General features: G+C 43.1%; 1 protein-coding gene across 3 annotated transcripts in view; it reads right to left on the bottom strand.

The window, feature by feature from the left end:
- The window catches only part of LOC110537662 (F-BAR and double SH3 domains protein 2), a 46,142-nt gene that overhangs the window by 11,770 nt on the left and 12,236 nt on the right, over positions 1–22,136 (bottom strand). For 2 of the 3 annotated variants that reach the window (XM_021623873.3, XM_090192557.1), the window contains 7 exons: positions 14,870–14,946; positions 14,373–14,517; positions 3,970–4,103; positions 3,683–3,737; positions 3,428–3,556; positions 3,086–3,208; positions 108–203 (listed from right to left, as the gene is read on the bottom strand). In XM_021623873.3, coding sequence (XP_021479548.2) covers positions 108–203; positions 3,086–3,208; positions 3,428–3,556; positions 3,683–3,737; positions 3,970–4,103; positions 14,373–14,517; positions 14,870–14,946 — 759 coding nt within the window. Of the gene's footprint in view, positions 1–107; positions 204–3,085; positions 3,209–3,427; positions 3,557–3,682; positions 3,738–3,969; positions 4,104–14,372; positions 14,518–14,869; positions 14,947–21,002; positions 22,019–22,136 lie in introns of those variants that run through there. The other variant, XM_090192558.1, reaches the window with a different exon arrangement.

Below are 22,136 nucleotides of genomic sequence, written 5' to 3'. Positions count from 1 at the left end.
CTACAAGAGGGTAGCTTTAGCATAGCTAGTGTGTAGCGTAGCACTAGCCAACACGTTCCATGAGAGAAGTAGCATTAGCGTAGCATTAGCGTAGCACTACTACCCACCGTGTCAGTGTTGATGGGCTGGAAGAGGATGGCTGGGGTACTGTGGAACACTTGGTTCTGCTGTACAAACTGCTGCTGGTGAAAGTCCTGCATCATCTGAAGAGAACACACGAACATACGCAGATGCACACACACATGCAGACACGCACACATAGCCATTTAGTTAACCTCATAATACAGCACAATAGAAGCAACTGATAATCTGAAAGAGGCATAAAGGGATTAGAATAGATAAAACTCATTATCATGACAGAAGAGGCCTATGTCATCGGCGAGTGACCACACTGTTCTTATTTAAGCCAGGGCCATCAAAGGACCACTGACAGTCAGAGCAGAGTGCAGCATGACCTAAAGTCACAGGGGAGCATTCACGGTCACCTCAAGGGTCATAGGAAGATTACCAGAGAGAGGTCAAAACTATACACCCACACACACAGCCTGCTGTGGCGTCACAGTGAAAGAGGAACTATATGAGTCAGCCGGTAGAAATCTGACCCCTCTGTGGGATCTGGCACCTACAGCTCGCTGCCTCCCTGCATTTACACAGTACCAGTCAATAGTTCAGACACAACTACTCATTCCAGGGATTTTTCATTATTTTTACTATTTTCTACATTGCAGAATAATAGCGAAGACATCAAAACAATGACATAACAAATATGGAATCATGCAGTGTTCTTCAAAGTAGCCACCCTTTGCCTTGATGACAGCTCTGCACACTCTTGACATTCTCTCAACCAGCTTCACGAGGTAGTCACCTAGAAAGCATTTCAATTAACAGGTGTGCCTTGTTAAAAGTTCATTTGTGAAATTTCTTTCCTTCTTAATGCGTTTGAGCCAATCAGTTGTGTTGTGACGAGGTGGTATACAGAAGATAGCCCTATTTGGTAAAAGACCAAGTCCAAATTATGGCAAGAACAGCTCAAATAAGCAAAGAGAAACAACAGTCCATCATTACTTCAAAGACATGAAGGTTTGTCAATCCGGAACATTTCAAGAACTTTGAAGGTTTCTTCAAGTGCAGTCGCAAAAACCATCAAGCGTTATGATGAAACTGGCTCTCATGAGGACCGCCACAGGAAAGGAAGACCCAGAGTCACCTCTGTTGCAGAGGATACGTTCATTAGAGTTACCAGCCTCAGAAATTGCAGCCCAAATAAATGCTTCACATAGTTCAAGTAACAGACATCTCAACATCAACTGTTCAGAGAGACTGTGTGAATCAGGTCTTCATGATCAAATTGCTGCAAAGAAACCACTACTAAAGGACACCAATAAGAAGAAGAGACTTGCTTGGGCCAAGAAACACAAGCAATGGACATTGGACCAGTGGAAATCTGTCCTTTGGTCTGATGAGTCCAAAATTGATTTTTTTTGGTTCCAACCGCCATGTCTTTGTGAGACGCAGAGTAGGTGAACGGATGATCTCTGCATGTGTATTTCCCACCATGAAGCATTGCGGAGGAGGTGTGATGGTGCTTTGCTGGTGACACTGTCTGTGATTTATTTAGAATTCAAGGAACACTTAACCAGCATGGCTACCACAGCATTCTGCAGCGATACACCATCCCATCTGGTTGGCGCTTAGTGGGACTATCATTTGTTTTTCAACAGGACAATGACCCAACACACCAACAGTCTGTGTAAGGGCTATTTGATCACTCAACCTCAACCCAATTGAGATGGTTTGGGATGAGTTGGACCACAGAGTGAAGGACAAGCAGCCAACAAGTGCTCAGCATATGGTGGAAACTCCTTCAAGACTGTTGGAAAAACATTCCAGGTGAAGCTGGTTGAGAGAATGCCAAGAGTGTGCAGAGCTGTCATCAAGGCAAAGGTTGACTACTTTGAAGAATCTAAAATATATTTCAATTTGTTTAACACTTTTTTGGTTACTACATGATTCCATATGTGTGATTTCATAGTTTTGATGTCTTTACTATTATTCTACAAGGTAGAAAATATTAAAAATAAAGAAAAACCCTGAATAGGTGTCCAAACTTTTGACTGGTACTGTACGTTCATGCTGGGTTGAGCGGAAACTAACTGTAAACTACAGTCGGGTTACAGAAACACAAGATGACCCCAAGAGCCCAGGACTAAGATCGCTGAGGGGTAACCTAATAGGTAGGAAGACAACAGCCTATTGGGATAAGTAATCTCTAAATCCTTAAAGCTAGATTCCATAGTTGCTACATAAATTTTTGGACTTAAATTATATTATACCCATAGATTTGTCTAGAATATCATTTATAAATGCCTCATGAGCTTTGTTTAATGGTCGTACCCCATCAGAACCCAAAACATAAGCTTGCCTCACTCCACTGGTTGGAAACAACGTAAACAAACACTTGTATAGCCTCAAAACATGGTTAAAGCTATACATTTGATATCATGGAGGGTCAGTCGTTGCACGCATAACTCTCTAGCCCCATCCCTGAGCTTTTTAGCAAAACAGGGGTGGGGAGATGCTTTGTTTTGTTTAAATGAACAATTCTAGCTTTAAAAGAAAAATATGGAACTAAACAATGGTATACATGCTAACTTGACCATCTGGGTTTTGAACCTGGGTCTCTTGCACACTGAGCTAAAGCCTAGGCATTAGCTTGGGGGAGTTAATGCAATCCTTCAGCTTTCAGACAAGGTTCTGATCTAACCACCTGTTACACCGACTTCCCAGCATTCTCTGCATAGAAGAATGCTGGGGAGAAAAAAAAACTCCAATAAAAGCCTGGTTTGTGCTGTATAGCCAATATCATTAGACCATAGGAGTTGGCAAGACAGCACAAACAGATCTTGGTCCAGGCTAGTTCAATGAAGGATAATACCTGGGGCCATTAGTATCAAGCATCCCACAATTCCCCGTTCAAGTTTCATTTCCTATACATTTTTTCATCTAAAAGGCTAAACTGATTCTGGATCAGCGCTCCTTCGAGACACTTGACACACGGCCACTGGGCTAGTTTGCGTGCGCTCACCCCATTGGAGTTCTCCAGGAGGATGTTGAAAGTGTTGTGAACAGCCTGATAGGACTCAAGCTCCATCTGGCACAGAGAGACCAGGTAGTCCTTCACCTGCTCATAGATGCTCCCATCCAGGACCTGAGGAGCGCAGTAAACAGGGAAATAACTTAACTTGTAATTTATCAGTAATGCAGCAATAACCCTCCATCTCACACACTCGCACACTGGTGGTGGCATTCCAGGTAGTCTGTTTTTGCAGTCATGCTAACTATGACACAGCAATCACCTGAGATATGAGGCAACTGCAAAAAAAAGTACCTGGAATGCCCGCATACTTTGTGTGTGCCAACGCCTCACCTTAATGCAGTCGATCAGGTCAGTGTCGTAATAGCGCTGCTGGTGAGCGTTAGCCGCAGCTAGCGTGAGGAGATAGTCGTTCCTGGCATGGGTGGCTTTGGAGTTACACTCACTCCTCTTGGCTTTCAGCTGAAAACATGCACATCAGTAACTTAGTTTGATAGTTGTACTTTTTTTCTCCATTCCCATATGCACTTGAGTTTGTAGTCATGGCCAATTGGCCTTACATAAAATGGATTCATTTAATTCTCTCACCTTTACACTTGCCCTCTGCAGACTGGACCTGGATTGGAAGAGACTCAGTTTGGACCTGGACAGAACAGAGGGAGAGATGGAACATATATGTGAACAGAGTTACACAAGACCAATGATTCCCTATAGTCTTTTACATTGTCACTCCTGTACATTCGTGAGGATTGGATAGGTAGCATTACGGCAATAGCTCCACCTTTCCCTCAGATTTGTTACCCATCTGATCCTCTCAAATCTCCACAGGGCCGTAGGGGTAGGATTTTTTTGTTTGTGTGTGTGCGTGCACGTACTTGGCGTCCTGCTCGGCCTTGTCCCTGACGGCCTGGGCCATGGTCTCTGTCTCCTGATACTTCTTCCTGGTCTTAGCCAGCTCCTTCACCGAGTCCTGCAGCTCTGCCTGCACCAGCATCAGCTGGTCAATACACTGAACAAATAACCAGAGGACATACAGTCAGCTGGTCAGTACACTGGAGAATAGTGCTGAGCGATTAACCAACTTTTCTGGGGGTTTTCTGTTATTAAACAACTAATTGACTGATGTCGGTTCAATTACTTGAATTCCATTTAGACAGACTGCTCAGAGAGGAAGAGGCAAAAGTGAGAGGTCTGCGAAGTCTATTGGCTTAGTTTGGACCTAAGCTTGTCGCCTGCATTCCCGCCTTTGGGACAACAACTCCCATTGTTAGGCGGTAAACGGGAGCATCTCGTCATTATATACAGATCTTTGGACGGATACATTTTACACCTGCTACATTAGGTTAGATACACAGACTGCATAGACCACATGAGAGAGTAATGTACACAACGACAAGAGGGACAGAGACAGTTTGTGAAAGTATGCCTTATCAACTTTGAAGAACTAGTAAAATGATTGTCAGACAGCTCTGCAGCATAATATGCAGTTTGGCAAAATACGAAGACCGTACAGTATGGGGAGCACATAGGTGTTATATGGCCTGGCTGCCTGCTACTGCCTGAGCAGAGATGATTACTTTAAGGAATGAGCAATAATAAAGCCATCAAATAAAAACTAAGTAGCTGAAATATTGCATAGTAATTTCCTATTTTTCTATTGATGTCTACCCAATGTGGACCTGACAGAGACAATGAAATATTATCAATGTTCACTATTTTGGGCTTTGGAATTTCCATTAAAAGCTCTAAAATCAATGTAACGTCATTATCTCATCATGCATTTCATGTTTAAAAAAATAGTCGCAACCAAAAACCGTGATAATTTCTTAAATAATTGAACCGAAACCTAAATAGACCTAAAAAAGCACTAATAGCTCAGCTCTACTGGAGAAACAACCAGACATACAGTCAGCTGGTCAATACACATAGTCAGCTGGCACAGTATGGCTCATGTGGTGAAACATGTCAAATATCCTGACTCATTGCTAATACAGTTACCCGAGCCATGGTTCACTTCCTTCACTCAGACAGTACAGGACTATCAGGGCAATGACTGGCCAATAGCTTCTACCCCCAGACCATGAATAGCCACTAGGCAGCTACCTGCTCCCCCCACCCTGCAATTACATCTGCGTTCCTGTACATGTGACTAACAACATACCTGGACAAGCATGCCTGTTCCACTGGTAGCCATTCTAAGATGTTTGTACTAAGAATAAATATTATATTCCTATTAGGTCAGTCAGGGTGAACAAGAGGGTGCTAGTTGATGGTAGCCAGTGGAACATGGATAGAGATAAATAGAGAGCAAGTGTTGGCCAAAGCCAGACATCCAGTGATCATATGGACAGGGCGGCCATGTGGCCAACTCTTAGCTGATATTGAAGCAAAGCGTCCAGGCTTGGGTATGTTCAGTAGGGTGAAAACGTTTCAAAATGGACTAAAACATGGAGGTAAGGTTTTGCTACAGTGTGCCAAACTGAACATGACCCAGTATATGAAAAGAGCATACCAAGAAAAACATTGTTTGCTGAAGTGTGAAGGCCCACCTGAACTATGACCCAGTATATATTAATACAGTGTCTTGCAAAAGTATTCAGACCCCCTTGGATGTCTTCACTTTTGTTACAAAGTGGGATTAAAATTTATTGAATTGTCTTTTTTTGTTGTCAATTTACACACAAATACTCTGTATTTTCAGTGGAAGAATTATTATTTATTTAAGATAAATTCAGAACTAAAATAGTCGTTGCAGAAGTATTCAGCCATTTTGTTTAGGCAAGCCTACATTTGTTTAGAAGACAAATTTGATATAACAAATCATATAAGTTACATGGACACACTTTTTTAATGACTAACACTTCCTCTGTCCCCCATACATATAACATCTGTAAAGGTCCCTCAGTCAAGTATTGAATTTCAAGCATAGATTAAACTACAAATATCAGGGAGCTTTTCGAAAGCCTCAAAGGGCAGTGATTGGTAAATTGATAACAATAACAAAATCAGACATTGAATCTCTCTTTAAGCATGGTCAAGGTAATAATTATGCTGTGGAGTATGTATTAAACCACAAAGACACAGGGGTCTTACCATGAGGCCATTGGGGATTTTAAGACAGCTACAGAGTTCAATGGCTGTGATGGGAGAAAACAGAGGATGGATCAACAACATTGTAGTCGACTCCACTCTTAATGACAGAGTGAAAATCTATGGCAAGACTTAAATTGCTGTCTAGTCATGATCCCCAATGTTGACAGAGCTTGAAGAATGGTTAAAATAATGGGCAAATATTGCACAATGCAGGTGGGCAAAGCTCTTATAGACTTACCCAGGAAGACTCACAGCTGTAATCAATGCCAAAAAGTGTTTCTAACATGTATTGACCCAGGGAGTTGAATACTTATGCAACGACTATATTTTATAGTTATTTCATTGTTATTATTATATATTTTTTTAAATGTTACTATTTTTCCTTCCACTTTGACATTAGAATATTTTGTGTAGACTGTAGACAAAAAAAAGTACAATTCAATCAATTTGAATCCCACTTTGTAACACAATAAATCCAAGGGGCCTGAATACTTTTGCACAGCCCTGTATATACAGTGCATTCGGAAAGTATTCATACTCCTTGACTTTGGGTCGGCAGGTAGCCTAGTGGTTAGAGTGTTGGGCTTGTAACCGAAAGGTTGCTAAATCGAATCCCTGAGCTGTCAAGGTAAAAATTAGTTGTTCTGCCCCTGAACAAGGCAGTTAACCCATTGTTCCTAGGCCATCATTGTAAATAAGAATTTGTTCGTAACTGACTTGCCTAGTCAAATATGTACACATTTTGTTAGATTCATCAAGGATCTCTGTACTTTGCTCCGTTCATCAGCCCCTCGATCCTGGCTGTTCTCCCAGTCCCTGCTGAAAAACATCCCCCATCGCAATGCTGCCACCACGCTTCACCGTAGGGATGGTGTCAGGTTTCCTCCAGACGTGACGTTTGGCATTCAGGTCAAAGAGTTCAATATTATTTCCATCAGACCAGAGAATCTTGTTTCTCATGGTCAGAGTCCTTTAGGTGCCTTTTCAAATCAACTCAAAATGTATTGGTCACATACACGTGTTTACCAGATGTTATTGCGGGTGTAGCGAAATGCTTGTGATTCTAGCTCAGGCAGTGCAGTAATATCCAACAGTTTCACAACACAACAACAAAAATGCACGTAAATCTAAGTCGGGTTGCAAAGGGTCAGAAACTTCCCGGGAAATTTCCGGAAATTTTCCATAGGAAGTTAAGTCCTGGAATTTTGCATAAATCCATCAAAAAAAGTTAGCTTATAACAGTGAACCTTTTTTTGTGGGATACACAAGGCAATTCTAGGTCTTGTGGCATATTTTGGTTAAACTATCCCCAATTCAATAGAATTGCAACCCTCTGCATGCACAGTACATTCTTCCATCACATGTCCTGCTGATTCTCAAGATCTTGCACACTAATGAGATGCTATTGAGCCCAAACTATACACTTTCTGAGCCGAGGACTACATGCTTTCTGGTAAGTTTTGATTACAATACTGAGTGGAGTGAATATAAACTCAGCAAAAAAATAAACGTCCCTTTTTCAGGACCCTGTCTTTCAAAGATAATTAGTAAAAATCCATATAACTTCACAGATCTTCATTGTAAAGGGTTTAAACACTGTTTCCCATGCTTGTTCAATGAACCATAAACAATTATTGAACATGCACCTGTGGAACGGTCGTTAAGACACTAACAGCTTACAGGCGATAGACAATTAAGGTCACAGTTATGAAAACTTAGAACACTAAAGAGGCCTTTCTACTGACTCTGAAAAACACCAAAAGAAAGATGCCCAGGGTACCTGCTCATCGGCGTGAACGTGCCTCAGGCATAGTACAAGGAGGCATGAGGACTGCAGATGTGGACAGGGCAATAAACTGCAATGTCCGTACTGTGAGACACCTAAGAGAGTGATACAGGGAGACAGGACGGACAGCTGATCGTCCTCGCAGTGGCAGACCACGTGTAACAACACCTGCACAGGTTCGGTACATCCGAACATCACACCTGCGGAACAGGTACAGGATGGCAACAACAACTGCCAGAGTTACAACAGGAATGCACAGTCCCCCCATCAGTGCTCAGACTGTCCGCAATAGGATGAGAGAGGCTGGTCTGAGGGCTTGTAGGCCTGTTGTAAGGCAGGTCCTCACCAGACATCACCGGCAACAACGTTGTCTACGGGCACAAACCCAGCGTCGCTGGACCAGACAGGACTGGCAAAAAGTGCTCTTCACTCTTCACGGTTTTGTCTCACCAGGGGTGATTGTCGGATTCGTGTTTATCGTCGAAGGAATGAGCGTTACACTGAGGCCTGTACTCTGGAGCGGGATCGATTTGAAGGTGGATGGTCCGTCATGGTCTGGGGCGGTGTGTCACAGCAGCATCGGACAGCTTGTTGTCATTGCAGGCAATCTCAATGATGTGTGTGACAGGGAAGACATCCCTCATGTGGTACCCTTTCTGCAGGCTCATCCTGACATGACCCTCCCCACAATTCCAGTGGGTCAGAAGTTTACATACACTAAGTTGACTTTGCCTTTAAACTCAAATCAAATGTATTTATATAGCCCTTCGTACATCAGCTGATATCTCAAAGTGCTGTACAGAAACCCAGCCTAAAACCCCAAACAGCAAGCAATGCAGGTGTAGAAGCACGGTGGCTAGGAAAAACTCCCTAGAAAGGCCAAAACCTAGGAAGAAACCTAGAGAGGAACCAGGCTATGTGGGGTGGCCAGTCGTCTTCTGGCTGTGCCGGATGGAAATTATAACAGAACATGGCCAAGATGTTCAGATGTTCATAAACCGACCAGCATGGTCGAATAATAATAAGGCAGAACAGTTGAAACTGGAGCAGCAGCACAGCCAGGTGGACTGGGGACAACAAGGAGTCATCATGTCAGGTAGTCCTGGGGCATGGTCCTAGGGCTCAGGTCCTCCGAGAGAGAGAAAGAGAGAAGGAGAGAATTAGAGAACGCACACTTAGATTCACACAGGACACCGAATAGGACAGGAGAAGTACTCCAGATATAACAAACTGACCCTAGCCCCCCGACACAAACTACTGCAGCATAAATACTGGAGGCTGAGACAGGAGGGGTCAGCATGACAATGCCACCAGCCACACTGCTCGTTCTCTGCGTGATTTCCTGCAAGACAGGAATGTCGGTGTTCTGCCATGGCCAGCGAAGAGCCCGGATGTCAATCCCATTGAGCACATCGGGGACCTGTTGGATCGGAGGGCGAGGGCTGTGGCCAATCCCCCCAGAAATGTCCGGGAACTTACAGGTGCCTTCGAAGAGTGGGGTAACATCTCACAGCAAGAACGGGCAAATCTGGTGCAGTCCATGAGGAGGAGATGCACTGCAGTACTTAATGCAGCTGGTGGCCACACCAGATACTGACTGTTACTTTTGATTTTGACCCCCCCTTTGTTCAGGGACACATTATTCCATTTCTGTTAGTCACATGTCTGTGGAATTTGTTCAGTTTGTCGGAGTTGTTGAATCTTATGTTCATACAAATATTTACACATGTTAAGTTTGCTGAAAATAAACGCAGTTGACAGCAAGAGGACGTTTATTTTATATGTCACACATGATTGTGTTAACTAGTAAATAGTAGCCTACAGCAAAGTGTGTTTAAATCATTTTTAACTTGTTAACTTCTTGACGCACCCATCCCGTTAGCGGGATCATTTTCATCAACACCTGCTGAATTGCAGTGTGTCAAATTCAAATTAAATAACTAAAAATATTTAATTTCCGTGAAATCACAAGTGCAATTTGGCAAAACACAGCGTAGCTTGTTGTTAATCCACCTGGCGTGTCAGATTTCAATACAGCTTTTCGGCGAAAGCATAACAAGCGTTCATGTAAGAACATCTCTCTCACTAGACAAAATATTGCCAAGTAGATTGGTCACGAAAGTCAGAAAAGCTATAGATTAAATCGCTTACCTTTGATGATCTTCGGATGTTTGCACTCATGAGACTCCCAGTTACACAATAAATGTTCCTTTTGTTCCATAAAGATTATTTTTATATCCAAAATACCTCCATTTGTTTGGCGCATTATGTTCAGAAATCCACAGACTCGAGCGGTCACGACATCGTAGAAGAAAATTCAAATAGTATCCGTAATGTCCACAGAAACATGTCAAAAGTTTTATTATAATCAATCCTCAGGTTGTTTGTAAAATATATAATCAATAATATATCAACCGGGACTGTCGCTTTTTTAATAGGAGAAGGAGAGACAATGGCTGCCCCATTCTGTTGCGCAAGGAAAACTCTGCGAACACCCAGCTATCCACTGACGCGATGTTATCTTTCTCGCTCATTTTTCAAAATAAAAGCCTGAAACTATGTCTAAAGGTTAATATCCCTTTAAATGGAGGCAAGGCATCCAATGGAACAGAGAGCTTTCAGGAAAAACAGCACTTCCTGGTTTGATTTTCCTCAGGTTTTCGCCTGCAATATCAGTTCTGTTATACTCACAGACAATATTTTGACAGTTTTGGAAACTTTAGAGTGTATTCTATCCTAATCTGACAATGATATGCATATTCTAGTGTCTGGGCCTGAGAAATAGGCAGTTTCAAATGGGTATGTTTTTTAGCCAAAAACAAAAATCCTGCTCCCTACACTCAAGAAGTTAACATTTTATGCTAGTTAGTTTTTGCTACCATGTCGGTTTTAGCTTGCTTGAGCCTGCTAATTGAGGAGTGTTAATTCACCCGTTTCCATAAATGTTTATTTTAAAACATTTATCTTACAAAGGAGTTGTTTAATATAACTGTTTAACTATTTATCTGTACATGGAATTGTATGTTTCTTTTTACAAATTTTTTAGAATCTTTACAAGAAAATGGATGCATTTCACTGCAGCTAATGTAGAAAAGCTGTGTACATTTGCAAATACTGTGCCAAGTCATATGTGAAAAATGCAACAAAGATACAAAAATCATTTGGTCAAGTGCCTAAAGTTCCCTCAGCGCTCACAACAAGCAACTTCTGACAAAAGTCCCTCTAAATCTATTCAAGGTGATAATGATGAATCAGACACCCTATTGATAGCAACAGCTCATGGTCCTCCTGGAATCAGAAGTTTTTTTTGACTCAATGGAGGAATGTAGTCAGAGAAATGGTGATGAATGTCTTGCTCGAGCTGTGTATGCAACTGGTTCACTTCTGATGCTCACAGGCAATGTGTATTGAAAGAGATTTCTGAGTAATGTTCACCCAGCATACACCCCTCCAACCAGACATGCTTTATCTACTAATTTGCTGGATACAGAGTTCAACAGAGTTAAAGTGAAGGTCAAGAAAATCATAGAGAAAGCAGACTGTATGTGGACAAGGAATAATGAACTACATTATCTCCACCCCTCAACCAATATTCTACAAGAGCACAGACACAAGGGACAACAGACACACCGGTCTCTACATTGCGTATGAGCTGAAGGCAGTCAATGACCTTGGACCAAAGAAGGTATTTGCACTGGTGACAGACAATGCTGTGAACATGAAGGCTGCTTGGTCTAAAGTGGAGGAGTCCTACCCTCACATCACACCCATTGGCTGTGCTGCTCATGCATTGAATATGCTCCTCAAGGACATCATGGCACTGAAAACAATGGATACACTCTACAAGAGAGCCAAGGAAATTGTTAGTTATGTGAAGGGTCATCACGTTATAGCAGCAATCTACCTCACCAAGCAAAGTGAGAAGAATAAGAGCGCCACATTGAAGCTGCCCAGCAACAGCCATTGTGGTGGTGTTGTCATCATGTTTGACAGTCTCCTGGAGGGGAAAGAGTCTCTCTAAGAAATGGCTATATCAAAGTCTGCCGATATGGTCAGCCCCATCAAGAGGATCCTCCTGGATGATGTATTTTGGGAGAGAGTGGTAAGCAGCCTGAAACTCCTGAAACCTATAGCAGTAGTCATTGCATGGATTGAGAGAGACAATGCCATCCTGTCTGCTTGCAGATGTCAGAGCAGAAATCCGTACTGCCCTGCCCACTTCACTGTTGCTCCAAGTAGAGGAAACTGCAGTTATGAAATACATCAAAAAGCATGAAGACTTCCGCCTGAAGCCCATACACGCCGCAACTTACATGTTAGACCCCAAGTATGCTGGCAAGAGCAACCTGTCTGGTGCAGAGATCAACAAGGCCTATGGTGTCATCATAACTGTGTCTCGCCACCGTGGCCTGGATGAGGGCAAGGTTCTGGGCAGTCTGGCGAACTGGTCCTTGTTTGGGAACACACACACACCAAAGCAAGCAACAGGCTGACCAAAAACAAGGGTTGAAAAATTGTGGTGGTCATCTGGGCAAATGAGGCTTTTTGAGCCCAACAACAAGCCATCCTCAACAAGGTTGGAAAGTGACAGTCAAGATGAGGCCTCAGAGTCTGATGTTCAAGAGGTGGACATTGAGAAGGTCCAGGGAGAAGCTTTAGTTTCTAGACTATCATTTTACATGATGATATGATATGATATAAACGTTTTTGGGAGATGCGATGGATCTTTCAATATTCCCTTTCTTTTGTTGTTCAGTGAAATCATCCCATGTGAAGAGTCAACTCATTTCATTAAAGTTAAATTCGTAACTAAAATGTTTTTTTTTGTTATATTGGAAGGATTTAATAATATATATAAATGTGTCAAAGCGGCATTGGACTAAGATACGGTGGCATAGTATAGAGTACAGTTTCATTTCCTTAAAGTGGCCAGTGACTCCTAATCTATGTCTACAGGCAGCAGCCTCTGATGTACTAGTGATGGCTGTTTAGCAGTCTGATGGCCTTGAGATAGAAGCTGTTTTTCAGTCTCTCTGTCCCAGCTTTGATGCACCTGTACTGACCTCACCTTCTGGATGATAGCGGGGTGAACAGGCAGTGGCTCGGGTGGTTGATGTCCTTGATGATCTTTTTGGCCTTCGTCTCCAGGAGGGTGAGAAGTTTGCCCAGGTAATGCGTTGGGCAGATCGCACCACCCTCTGGAGAGCTTTGCGGTTGTGGGAGGTGCAGTTGCCGTACCAGGGGATGATACAGCCCGACAGGATGCTCTCAATTGTGCATCTGTAAAGGTTTGTGAGGGTTTTAGGTGTAAAGCCACATTTCTTTAGCCTCCTGAGGCCTTTCGGCAAACTCCAAGCGGGTTGGCATGTGCCTTTTACTGAAGAGTGGCTTCCGTCTGGCCACTCTACCATAAAGGCCTGATTGGTGGAGTGCTGCAGAGATGGTTGTCCTTCTGGAAGGTTCTCCCATCTCCACAGAGGAACTCTGGAGCTCTGTCAAGAGTGACCATTGGGTTCATGGTCACCTCCCTGACCAAGGCCCTTCTCCCGATTGCTCAGTTTGGGCAGGCAGACATCTCTAGGAAGAGTCTTAGTGGTTCAAAACTTCTTCCATTTAAGAATGATGGAGGCCACTACAGACAATTCCTTTGACCTCATGGCTTGGTTTTTGCTGTGACATGCACTGTCAACTGTGGGACCTTATATAGACAAGTGTGTACCTTTCTAAATCATGTTCAATCAAATGATTTTACCACAGATGGACTCCAATCAAGTTGAAGAAACATCTCAAGGATGATCAATGGAAACAGGATGCACATGAGCTCAATTTTGAATCTCTAGGGAGTGTTTCCTACCTACCGTGCTTCTACATCTGCATTGCTTGCTGTTTGGGGTTTTAGGCTGGGTTTCTGTATTGCACTTTGTGACATATGCTGATGTAAAAAAGGGCTTTATAAATACATGTGATCATAGCAAAGGGTCTGATTACTTATGTAAATAAGGTATCTGTTTATTTGTAATACATATTGAATCATGTAGAAAACCAGTTTTCACTTGTCATTATGGGGTTTTGTTTGTAGATTGATGGGGAAAATGTTTGATTTAATCCATTTTAGAATAAGGCTGTAAAAAAAAAAGTAAAAGGGGTTTAATACTTTCCAAAATGCACTGTATACACTGGTTTGTATCCAAAGAACAGCAGACTTCTCCTTTAGAAAGCACATATCCTGAAACTGCTTCAGTCATTTCAACTCATCAGCTGTATAAATGGAGACATGCGTCAAATAATCTAAACCATGTGAGAGAGCAAGAGGGCGAGCGAGATTGAGGATAGAGACGGGGTGGGGGGAGTCTAAACTATGGAAAGCTCAGCAGTTTTGTGGTGATTTGCCTTCCATACCTTCCTGAGCTGCTGCTCCTTCTGCAGCCTGGCAGTCTTGGCAGGGTCCGACACTTGGTTCCTGTAGTTCTCACAGGCCGTGATCCTGGTTTGGCTCACATGCACTATGCCCTCCAGGTATGCCTTCCACAATGTGTACATGTTCCTGTGACAACAGACACACAATAGTCAGTGTGAATACTGGTAATATCCCTGATATTTTTTTATGTTCATGGTTGTGACGACACAATACAACAACTGTTGGTTCAGCCAGTTAATCTTTTGCACAAGAACCTTTATTTAAAAGGCAATGACAATTCGGACATGAGAGGACCTGGACTAAAATCAGCACAAAATATCAAAGAGTCTAGCAAAAAATGCCAAATAACAATATGTAGCTTTCAATTATACACACTGATACTGGTAGTACTATTACGGAAGAACACTTGAGAGAATGAGAGAGACATTTCTGACGCTGCTGATACAATAATGGTTCACTCTTTGGCTAGAGGTCTTACCCGTGGTCTGTTGGCTCATCTGATAGGCTGTCCGGCCATTCTCTCTTCAGGTACTGATTGGCAAGCTTGTGTAGAGCCTGGGAGGGAGAGGAAGAGGATCGATGACCTTTAATCTCTGAACTCCAGACCCACTTACTGTGCCCCACTTACTGATCTTACAGTTGAAGTCGGAGGTTTACATACACCTTAGGAAAATACATTTAAACTCAGTTTTCACAATTCCCTCCTGCAGCAAAGCACCCCCACAACATGATGCTGCCACCCCCGTGCTTCACGGTTGGGATGGTGTTCTTTGGCGTGCAAGCCTCCCCCTTTTCCTCCAAACATAACGATGGTCATTATGGCCAAACAGTTCGATTTTTGTTTCATCAGACATTTCTCCAAAAAGTATGATCTTTGTCCCCATGTGCAGTTGAAAACCGTAGTCTGACTTTTTTATGGCAGCTTTGGAGCAGTGGCTTCTTCCTTGCAGGGCGGCATTTCAGGTTATGTCGATAAAGGACTAGTTTTACTGTGGATATAGATACTTTTGTACCTGTTTCCTCCAGCATTTTCACAAGGTCCTTTGCTGTTGTTCTGGAATTGAGTTGCACATTTCGCACCAAAGTACGTTCATCTCTAGGAGACAGAACGCATCTCCTTCCTGAGCGTTAGGACAGCTGCGTGGTTCCATGGTGTTTATACTTGCGTACTATTGTGCGTACTATTGTTTGTACAGATAAACGTGGTACCTTAAGGCATTTGGAAATTGCTGAAATCTGATGTCTTGGCTGATTTAATTTGATTTTCCAATGATGTCAAGTAAAGAGGCACTGAGTTTGAATGTAGGCCTTGAAATATATCCACAGGTACACCTCCAATGAACTCCAATGATGTCAATTAGCCTATCAGAAGATTCTAAAGCCATGACATTTTCTAGAATTTTCCAAGCTGTTTAAAGGCACAGTCAACTTAGTGTATGTAAACTTCTGACCCACTGGAATTGTGATACAATGAATTATAAGTGAAATAATCTGTCTGAAACAATTGTTGGAAAATTGACTTGTGTCATGCACAAAGCAGATGTCCTAACTAACTTGCCAAAACTATAGTTTGATTAACAATTAATTTGTTGAGTGGTTGAAAAACAAGTTTTAATTACTCCAACCTAAGTATGTAAACTTCTGACTTCAACTGTACATACTGAAATGCTCGTTTTTCGCTTTCCATTACAAAACGTTTTGCTACGGTATGCCCTAATGAACACGACACTAAACCGTAATCTGTGTATAGAGCCCTACGAGCCCTGGTCAAAGTAGTGCAGCACAATATAGGGAAGAGATTGCCATTTCAGAAGCAGCCATGGACTCATTCACCTGTACTATGTAGAGCTTTCTGGTTTTCTGTTCTACCTGATAATTAATTATATACACACACACACCTCTTGTACCAGTTTGAAATCAGTCCCTGATTAGAGATGAACAATGAAATGCAGTGCAACTGGCTTCGAGGTCCAGAGTTGAGTTAAACCAGAGCAGCACCCCCGGAAATACCGTGGGACGGCAGTAAGGTTGAGCTTTGAGGAACTGAAATAGCGTTGCAGAGAAAACAAAGAACATACATCTTTACATTTATTTATTTCTGGACTTTAGCATGCGATAGTGATGGGGGGGGGACCCCGCTACAGTTGACAATATATTATATCGTTTTGACAATATCGCAATATTATTTTCACACTAGTTGGCTGTACCGGCACCAAAACTCCAGTATTTTTCATTCATAGCTTGTTCTCCTCTCCATCTTGTTAAATAGGGAGCCAATTTGTTTCTAGCACTTTTATTTCCATGACTAATCAAAACTCATTTTCTCATGGCTCTCTCTTGTTCCTCTGCAACAGACATATGGTCAGCAATATGTTTGGAACATCAAATCACAATAAAATCACAGTATTGAATAGATATCGTAGCGGTGTAACAGTGTTGCTTCAGTCTCTCTCCTCGCCACTACCTGGGCTCGAACCAGGGACCCTCTGCACACAACAATTGACACCCTCGAAGCATCGTTACCTATCGCTCCACAAAAGCCACGGCCCTTGCAGAGCAAGGGAAACAACTACTTCAAGGTTTCAGAGCAAGTGATGTCACCGATTGAAACGCTATTAGCGCGCAGCCCGCTAACTAGCTAGCCATTTCACACCGGTTACATCGGCACCTAAGTATCATGATAATATCGTAACGTAAGGTCTCTCAGAAATTCCCAGCCCTAGTATGCGAGGGGGCATTTGTTCGCAAAAACGTGCACACGCACGCACGCAGGGCTATACAGAGCACATTCTCAGCTGAACAGAAAGACAGGTGATCTAAATTGGGACTTAAAGTTCATGCAGGGCAGTCAGATCCATCTAGCCAACTTCTATGGTCATTGCCATACCAGAACTATTTGAGTTGGCTATACAGCACCAACAGATGGGACCAGGCTAAAGTCAATCCACAAGGGACACACTTTAGGCCCAGTCTCTAGGTTCTGGCGTCAAAGCCCCAAACGGCAGAATCTACCACCACAAACCCAGCCATTGTGGGAGTCACAGAGAGTGCAGCCAGCAGGGTGTGAGGGAAGAGGGGATGGCAGGATGGGGTAAGAACAAGGGACAGAGTGTCATTTCATCACTTACTGTGATTTGAATATCAAATTGGGTCATGGCAGCATGCAGGTGTTAAGAGATGAAAAAGAGAGGGTTAGTGAAGAAGAGCCAGAAGGAGGAGGGGTAGGCTAGAGGAAAAGAAGAGCTTCAGAGTCCACTGTGACCCACTTTGATTTAACAGTCTAACTCTAGTCTCTAATTTGGCGCCAAAAAACAGAGGATGCCATTTAACCTGCACAGGCCCAATAAAGACATCTGCTGCTTGTACCAAGGTCCTGTTCATTACGGCAAACGTTTTGAAACATTTTGCAATGGAAAATTAATTAGTATTCTGTTTGTCTCTTTTCCTCCATTTGATGCCAAAGGCACACAACCTAATAGTTCAGAGACCAAAGTAGAAAAGCCGAGTGAGAAGAATACTGTTGTATTATCACAACTGTCTGTCATTGAAACATATTGGGAAAGTCATATTGATTGCATGTACCGTCAATCCTCATTGCTGAACAACTATACAGTGTGTGCTCTTGGTGTAAGGGAAAGGTGCCCTTAGACGCTGATTCTGAGTCCGTTTTTCATTCTCCCGACTAATGGTCAAAGGGACAATCTGCCGTTCAAACAATAAAGTGGTCACACCCCACCACTGATTTGGTAAACAGCTGATGGTGCCACTCAAATTCATGGGCAGAGTTATGGATGCAAGGACTGACTATCTGTGAGATCTAATTTATATGAGCCTTGTTATGAGCCTATAGTTAAAAAAAATACAAATAAAATACAATGTTTTTACAATTACAATGTTTACAAACGTTGGAGTAAACAAGCGCATGAGGCATTTCTAAGTTATATACCTCAACAAATCAATGGGTAGTGCCGAAGTCTGGTGTAGCGGACCACAAATGCTCCCTGGCGACGAGGGTTCGAGACCCATCTTGGCCACCCTCTGTCTATGACCTCATCTATACATTTCCCGCTGTACTGTGAAAAATATATATATAATCCTTCAAAATATGTTTTACAAAATAATCAAATGGGTATTAACAATATAAAGGTAAAAACAATTATGTAGCAATCACAGAGTGCCACTTTAAGGTTAGGATTGGGTGAGGGGAAGCTGATCCTAGGGGAAACTTCTCACCACCAGAGATTTTTATATAACTAACCCAAGATATACCACAGCCTGTCAATTCCAATGGGAGCAAATTAATCATAGAGCAGGCAAGCAGATCCCAAGCACGTGCTAGTGGGATGCTATTGGCGCGTTCTAGGATGTATTGGCATATTTCCGTTACGGAACGCCTACTCTGAAGTGTGCGTATGCAATAACTACATTCGCTCTTGCGTGCCTAAACAACAACATTTTTGAAAACTTTGGCAAAGGGTAAAGTCTACAAAACTTAGTGCACTCGGTTCTTAACAGATTTTAGTTTTGGGGAAAAACTGAATTGAGATTAAATGTTTTGGCAATGACAGAAATCCATCTCCTCCCACTGGGCTTCCTCTCATCATCATATTTGGTGGAAATGGAAGTGGAAATGCCAACCGGATTCCCCTGAGCAAGGCAGTTAACCCACTGTTCCCCATGCGCCGAAGACGTGGATGTCGATGAAGGCAGCCCCCCCCCCCCCCCCCCCCCGCACCATTGATTCCGAGGGGTTGGGTTAAATTCGGAAGACACAGTTCAATTGAACGCATTCAGTTGTACAACTGACTAGGTATCCCCCTTTCCCTTTAGATGTATACATCCGGTTAAACATCTGCCTCATTGCTCGATCTGTGCCAGTGTGTGTGCTCTTTAGGGAAATCAAAATGGCTATAATCTATAATTACTATAATTACCTATTACGAAAAAAAAAGAAGCCACAAACGCGTTCTAGGTAGACAGGGGGTGTTCGTCAGCTGCCATACCCCATTTGTGTCAAAGTACGATAAGTTGTGCATTCTTTTATGGGTCTTTGGGCACCAATGTTGTACTGGACTGTCAGTTGACTAACTATAGCAGTCTGTTGCTCTGCACAATTCACATCAGCCTCTTTTGTCCTCTTTCATCAATGAACCATTTTTGACCACTGGCCTGCTGTTGGCTGGATGTCCTTTGGGTGGTGGACCATTCTTGATACACACGGGAAACTGTTGAGGGTAATAAACCCAGCAGCGTTGCAGTTCTTGACGCTAGTCTTGGGCGGTATACCGGGGTATAAGGGAAATAGCCACGGGATGGTTTTTCAATACCGCCAAAACAATTTATTTTAAGTTTTTGAATACTTGTAGTTACAATACCTGCAGTCAACTTGTGCAATACACTACGATATAAAGAAGATTGCGTTCATTTCATTTCCCACATCATTTTTCACGATGAAGCTTACTGGTAGCCGCCATTCGCGTGGTGTTTGCTCACTCACTGTTGTGCAGCATGCTCCAGGTGATCTAATTACTTATAACTATTATGTTAACGGTCTAAAATGTACTAAATGTTCTGCAGTTCTGCGTTTTGTTTGCTAATGTAGTAGCTAGTTAGCTATCTAGCTAAGTGGTTAGCTGCTTCCAAAACCAAGCGTCACTTGTTAGCCTAATAGCAGAGAATCCCCTCCTGGATCAAGAGCCTTGATGTCTAATATTTGTTTTTGTGCGTTGTGAGTAGCATTTTTGAGTTACATGTAAAACTTTGTGCTGGGATGTCTGTCCTGCAAATTATTCATTAGCGCACATCGTTGAGAAACATTTTGCAATGAAAAATGAGTTTAGAAAACGTTGCTATCATTTGGTTCCTGGTAAGTACACACACACACACACACACACACACACAGTGACAGGATATCAACAGCAGGGCTGCGTGATGACCTTCAACCTCTACTGGGATGCCAGCACATTGCTGTGATGTCCTAAGTGTCTTGGTAAGAGAGAGAGACATATACAGAGAGACAGAGCGAAGACAGCTAATGTCTGCAAGAGTAGCCTAAGTATATATTCTTTCAATAAGTTTTGTTGGTATAGTCTGGCTAAGTCAATTCTAGTTAAGTGCTGCCCGTCTACATTTAGTAGCATGTTTAATCATTGATTTGAACAACTGAATGCTAAGTACTTGTGGCTGCGAAGTGTTGGGAACATTGACTGGTTTCAGATCAATTTGTGATAGCTTTCTGATAATTGTCAGATGAGTGTTAGAGGGGGTATTTTTCATCTCCTCTGCTAGGCAATCATCAAATAGTTATAGTACTTCAGTTGCCCCTATTTTTTCAGCGGTGGCGTTGTCACCCAAAACAAAGACGTTCTGCAGAGTTCTTCGAGGAAGGAAAGAGCCAAAGGCTTCACGGCACTCTCTCACTTCAGTATCTTATGTAGTTATTTTCAGATTCTCATTTTTCTCTTTTGGAACTTTGTCAAGTATGTGTGTAATTTCTATCCCTGTTCACTCCTCTCAGTATGTTTTACAGATGCTCCCCACCCAGTGGATGCAACCCTTCTAATCTAGTGTACCCTGTGAGCACAACCCATAATTTCCAGACGATGGCTCACCATTCATCGTACTGGGCAATGTCAACCTCCTGGCGCCGACTCATTTCTTTCCACCTCTATTTCCTCTCCTTGCCTTTTTGAACTCACCCTGACCTCCCAGTCACCTACCACTCATAATGCAGGGAATAGTCTTGACCTCATCTTTACTAGGGGCTGTTCGATGACTGATCTCACGGCAACCCCCATCCAGTTCTCTGATCCCTACTTTGTTTTTTTTCCTCTCCCCCTCTCCTCCAACCTTACCCACTCAGCCCCTACCCAGATGGTCATGGTGTCGCAAACTTCGCTCTGTCTCTCCTCCTACCACCCCTCTTCTATCCCATAATCTCTTCCTTCCGCTAAATCGTTCTCCCTCCTGCCTCCTGTTCCTGCCTCCTCGACCCTCCCTTTCCGCCTCTGACTCCCACTGTCCCCTTTCCTCCTAGGCGGCTCAACCCTCCCCTCCTGCTCTGTGGCTGAGTGACTGAGTCGTCACAGAACAGGGCAGCAGGCAGCTGAATGACAATTTGGGAAAACGAAACTCCACAAGGACCTAGCATCCCTCCTCTCTACCTTCTCTTCTGTATCCACTTCTAAAGGTGCTTCCTATCACTCTAAATTCCAAGCCTCTGCCTCCAATCCCCATAAACTCTTTTCCACTTCCCCCCTCCGCAGACAGCTTTGTCAACCACTTTGAAAAAAAAGTTGACAACATCCACTCCTCATTCACTCAGTCTACTGAGTCCAATGGTCCTACTCACCCAGAACTACCCTACGCCTTGACCTCTTTCTCCCCTCTCTCTCCAGATGAAATACTACAACTAGTGATGTCCAGCCACCCGACAACCTGCCCACTGGACCCCATCCCTCTTCCATACTATATCTGGAGATCTACTCCCATTTCTCACCAACTCATCCCTGATTACTGGCTGCGTTCCCTCTGACTTCAAGATTGCCAGCCGCTCCCCATCACAAGAAACCAACACTCGACCCATCACATGTAAAAAACTGCAGACCAGTTTCCCTTCCTTCTTTACTTTCCAAAACATTTGAGCATCAGATCCACCACTCTACCCTCTCAGGGCTGGGCGTCTCAGCCTCTGCACACTCCTGGATTGCATCCTGACTGGCAAGACGCTCCTACCAGGTGGCGCG

The sequence above is a fragment of the Oncorhynchus mykiss genome, chromosome 12, assembly GCF_057628025.1.
Source record: "Oncorhynchus mykiss isolate SJ-2025 chromosome 12, ASM5762802v1, whole genome shotgun sequence".
NCBI lineage: Eukaryota > Metazoa > Chordata > Actinopteri > Salmoniformes > Salmonidae > Oncorhynchus > Oncorhynchus mykiss.
Note: the sequence above shows the minus strand (reverse complement) of the source record. Positions and strands in the feature narration are given on the sequence as shown.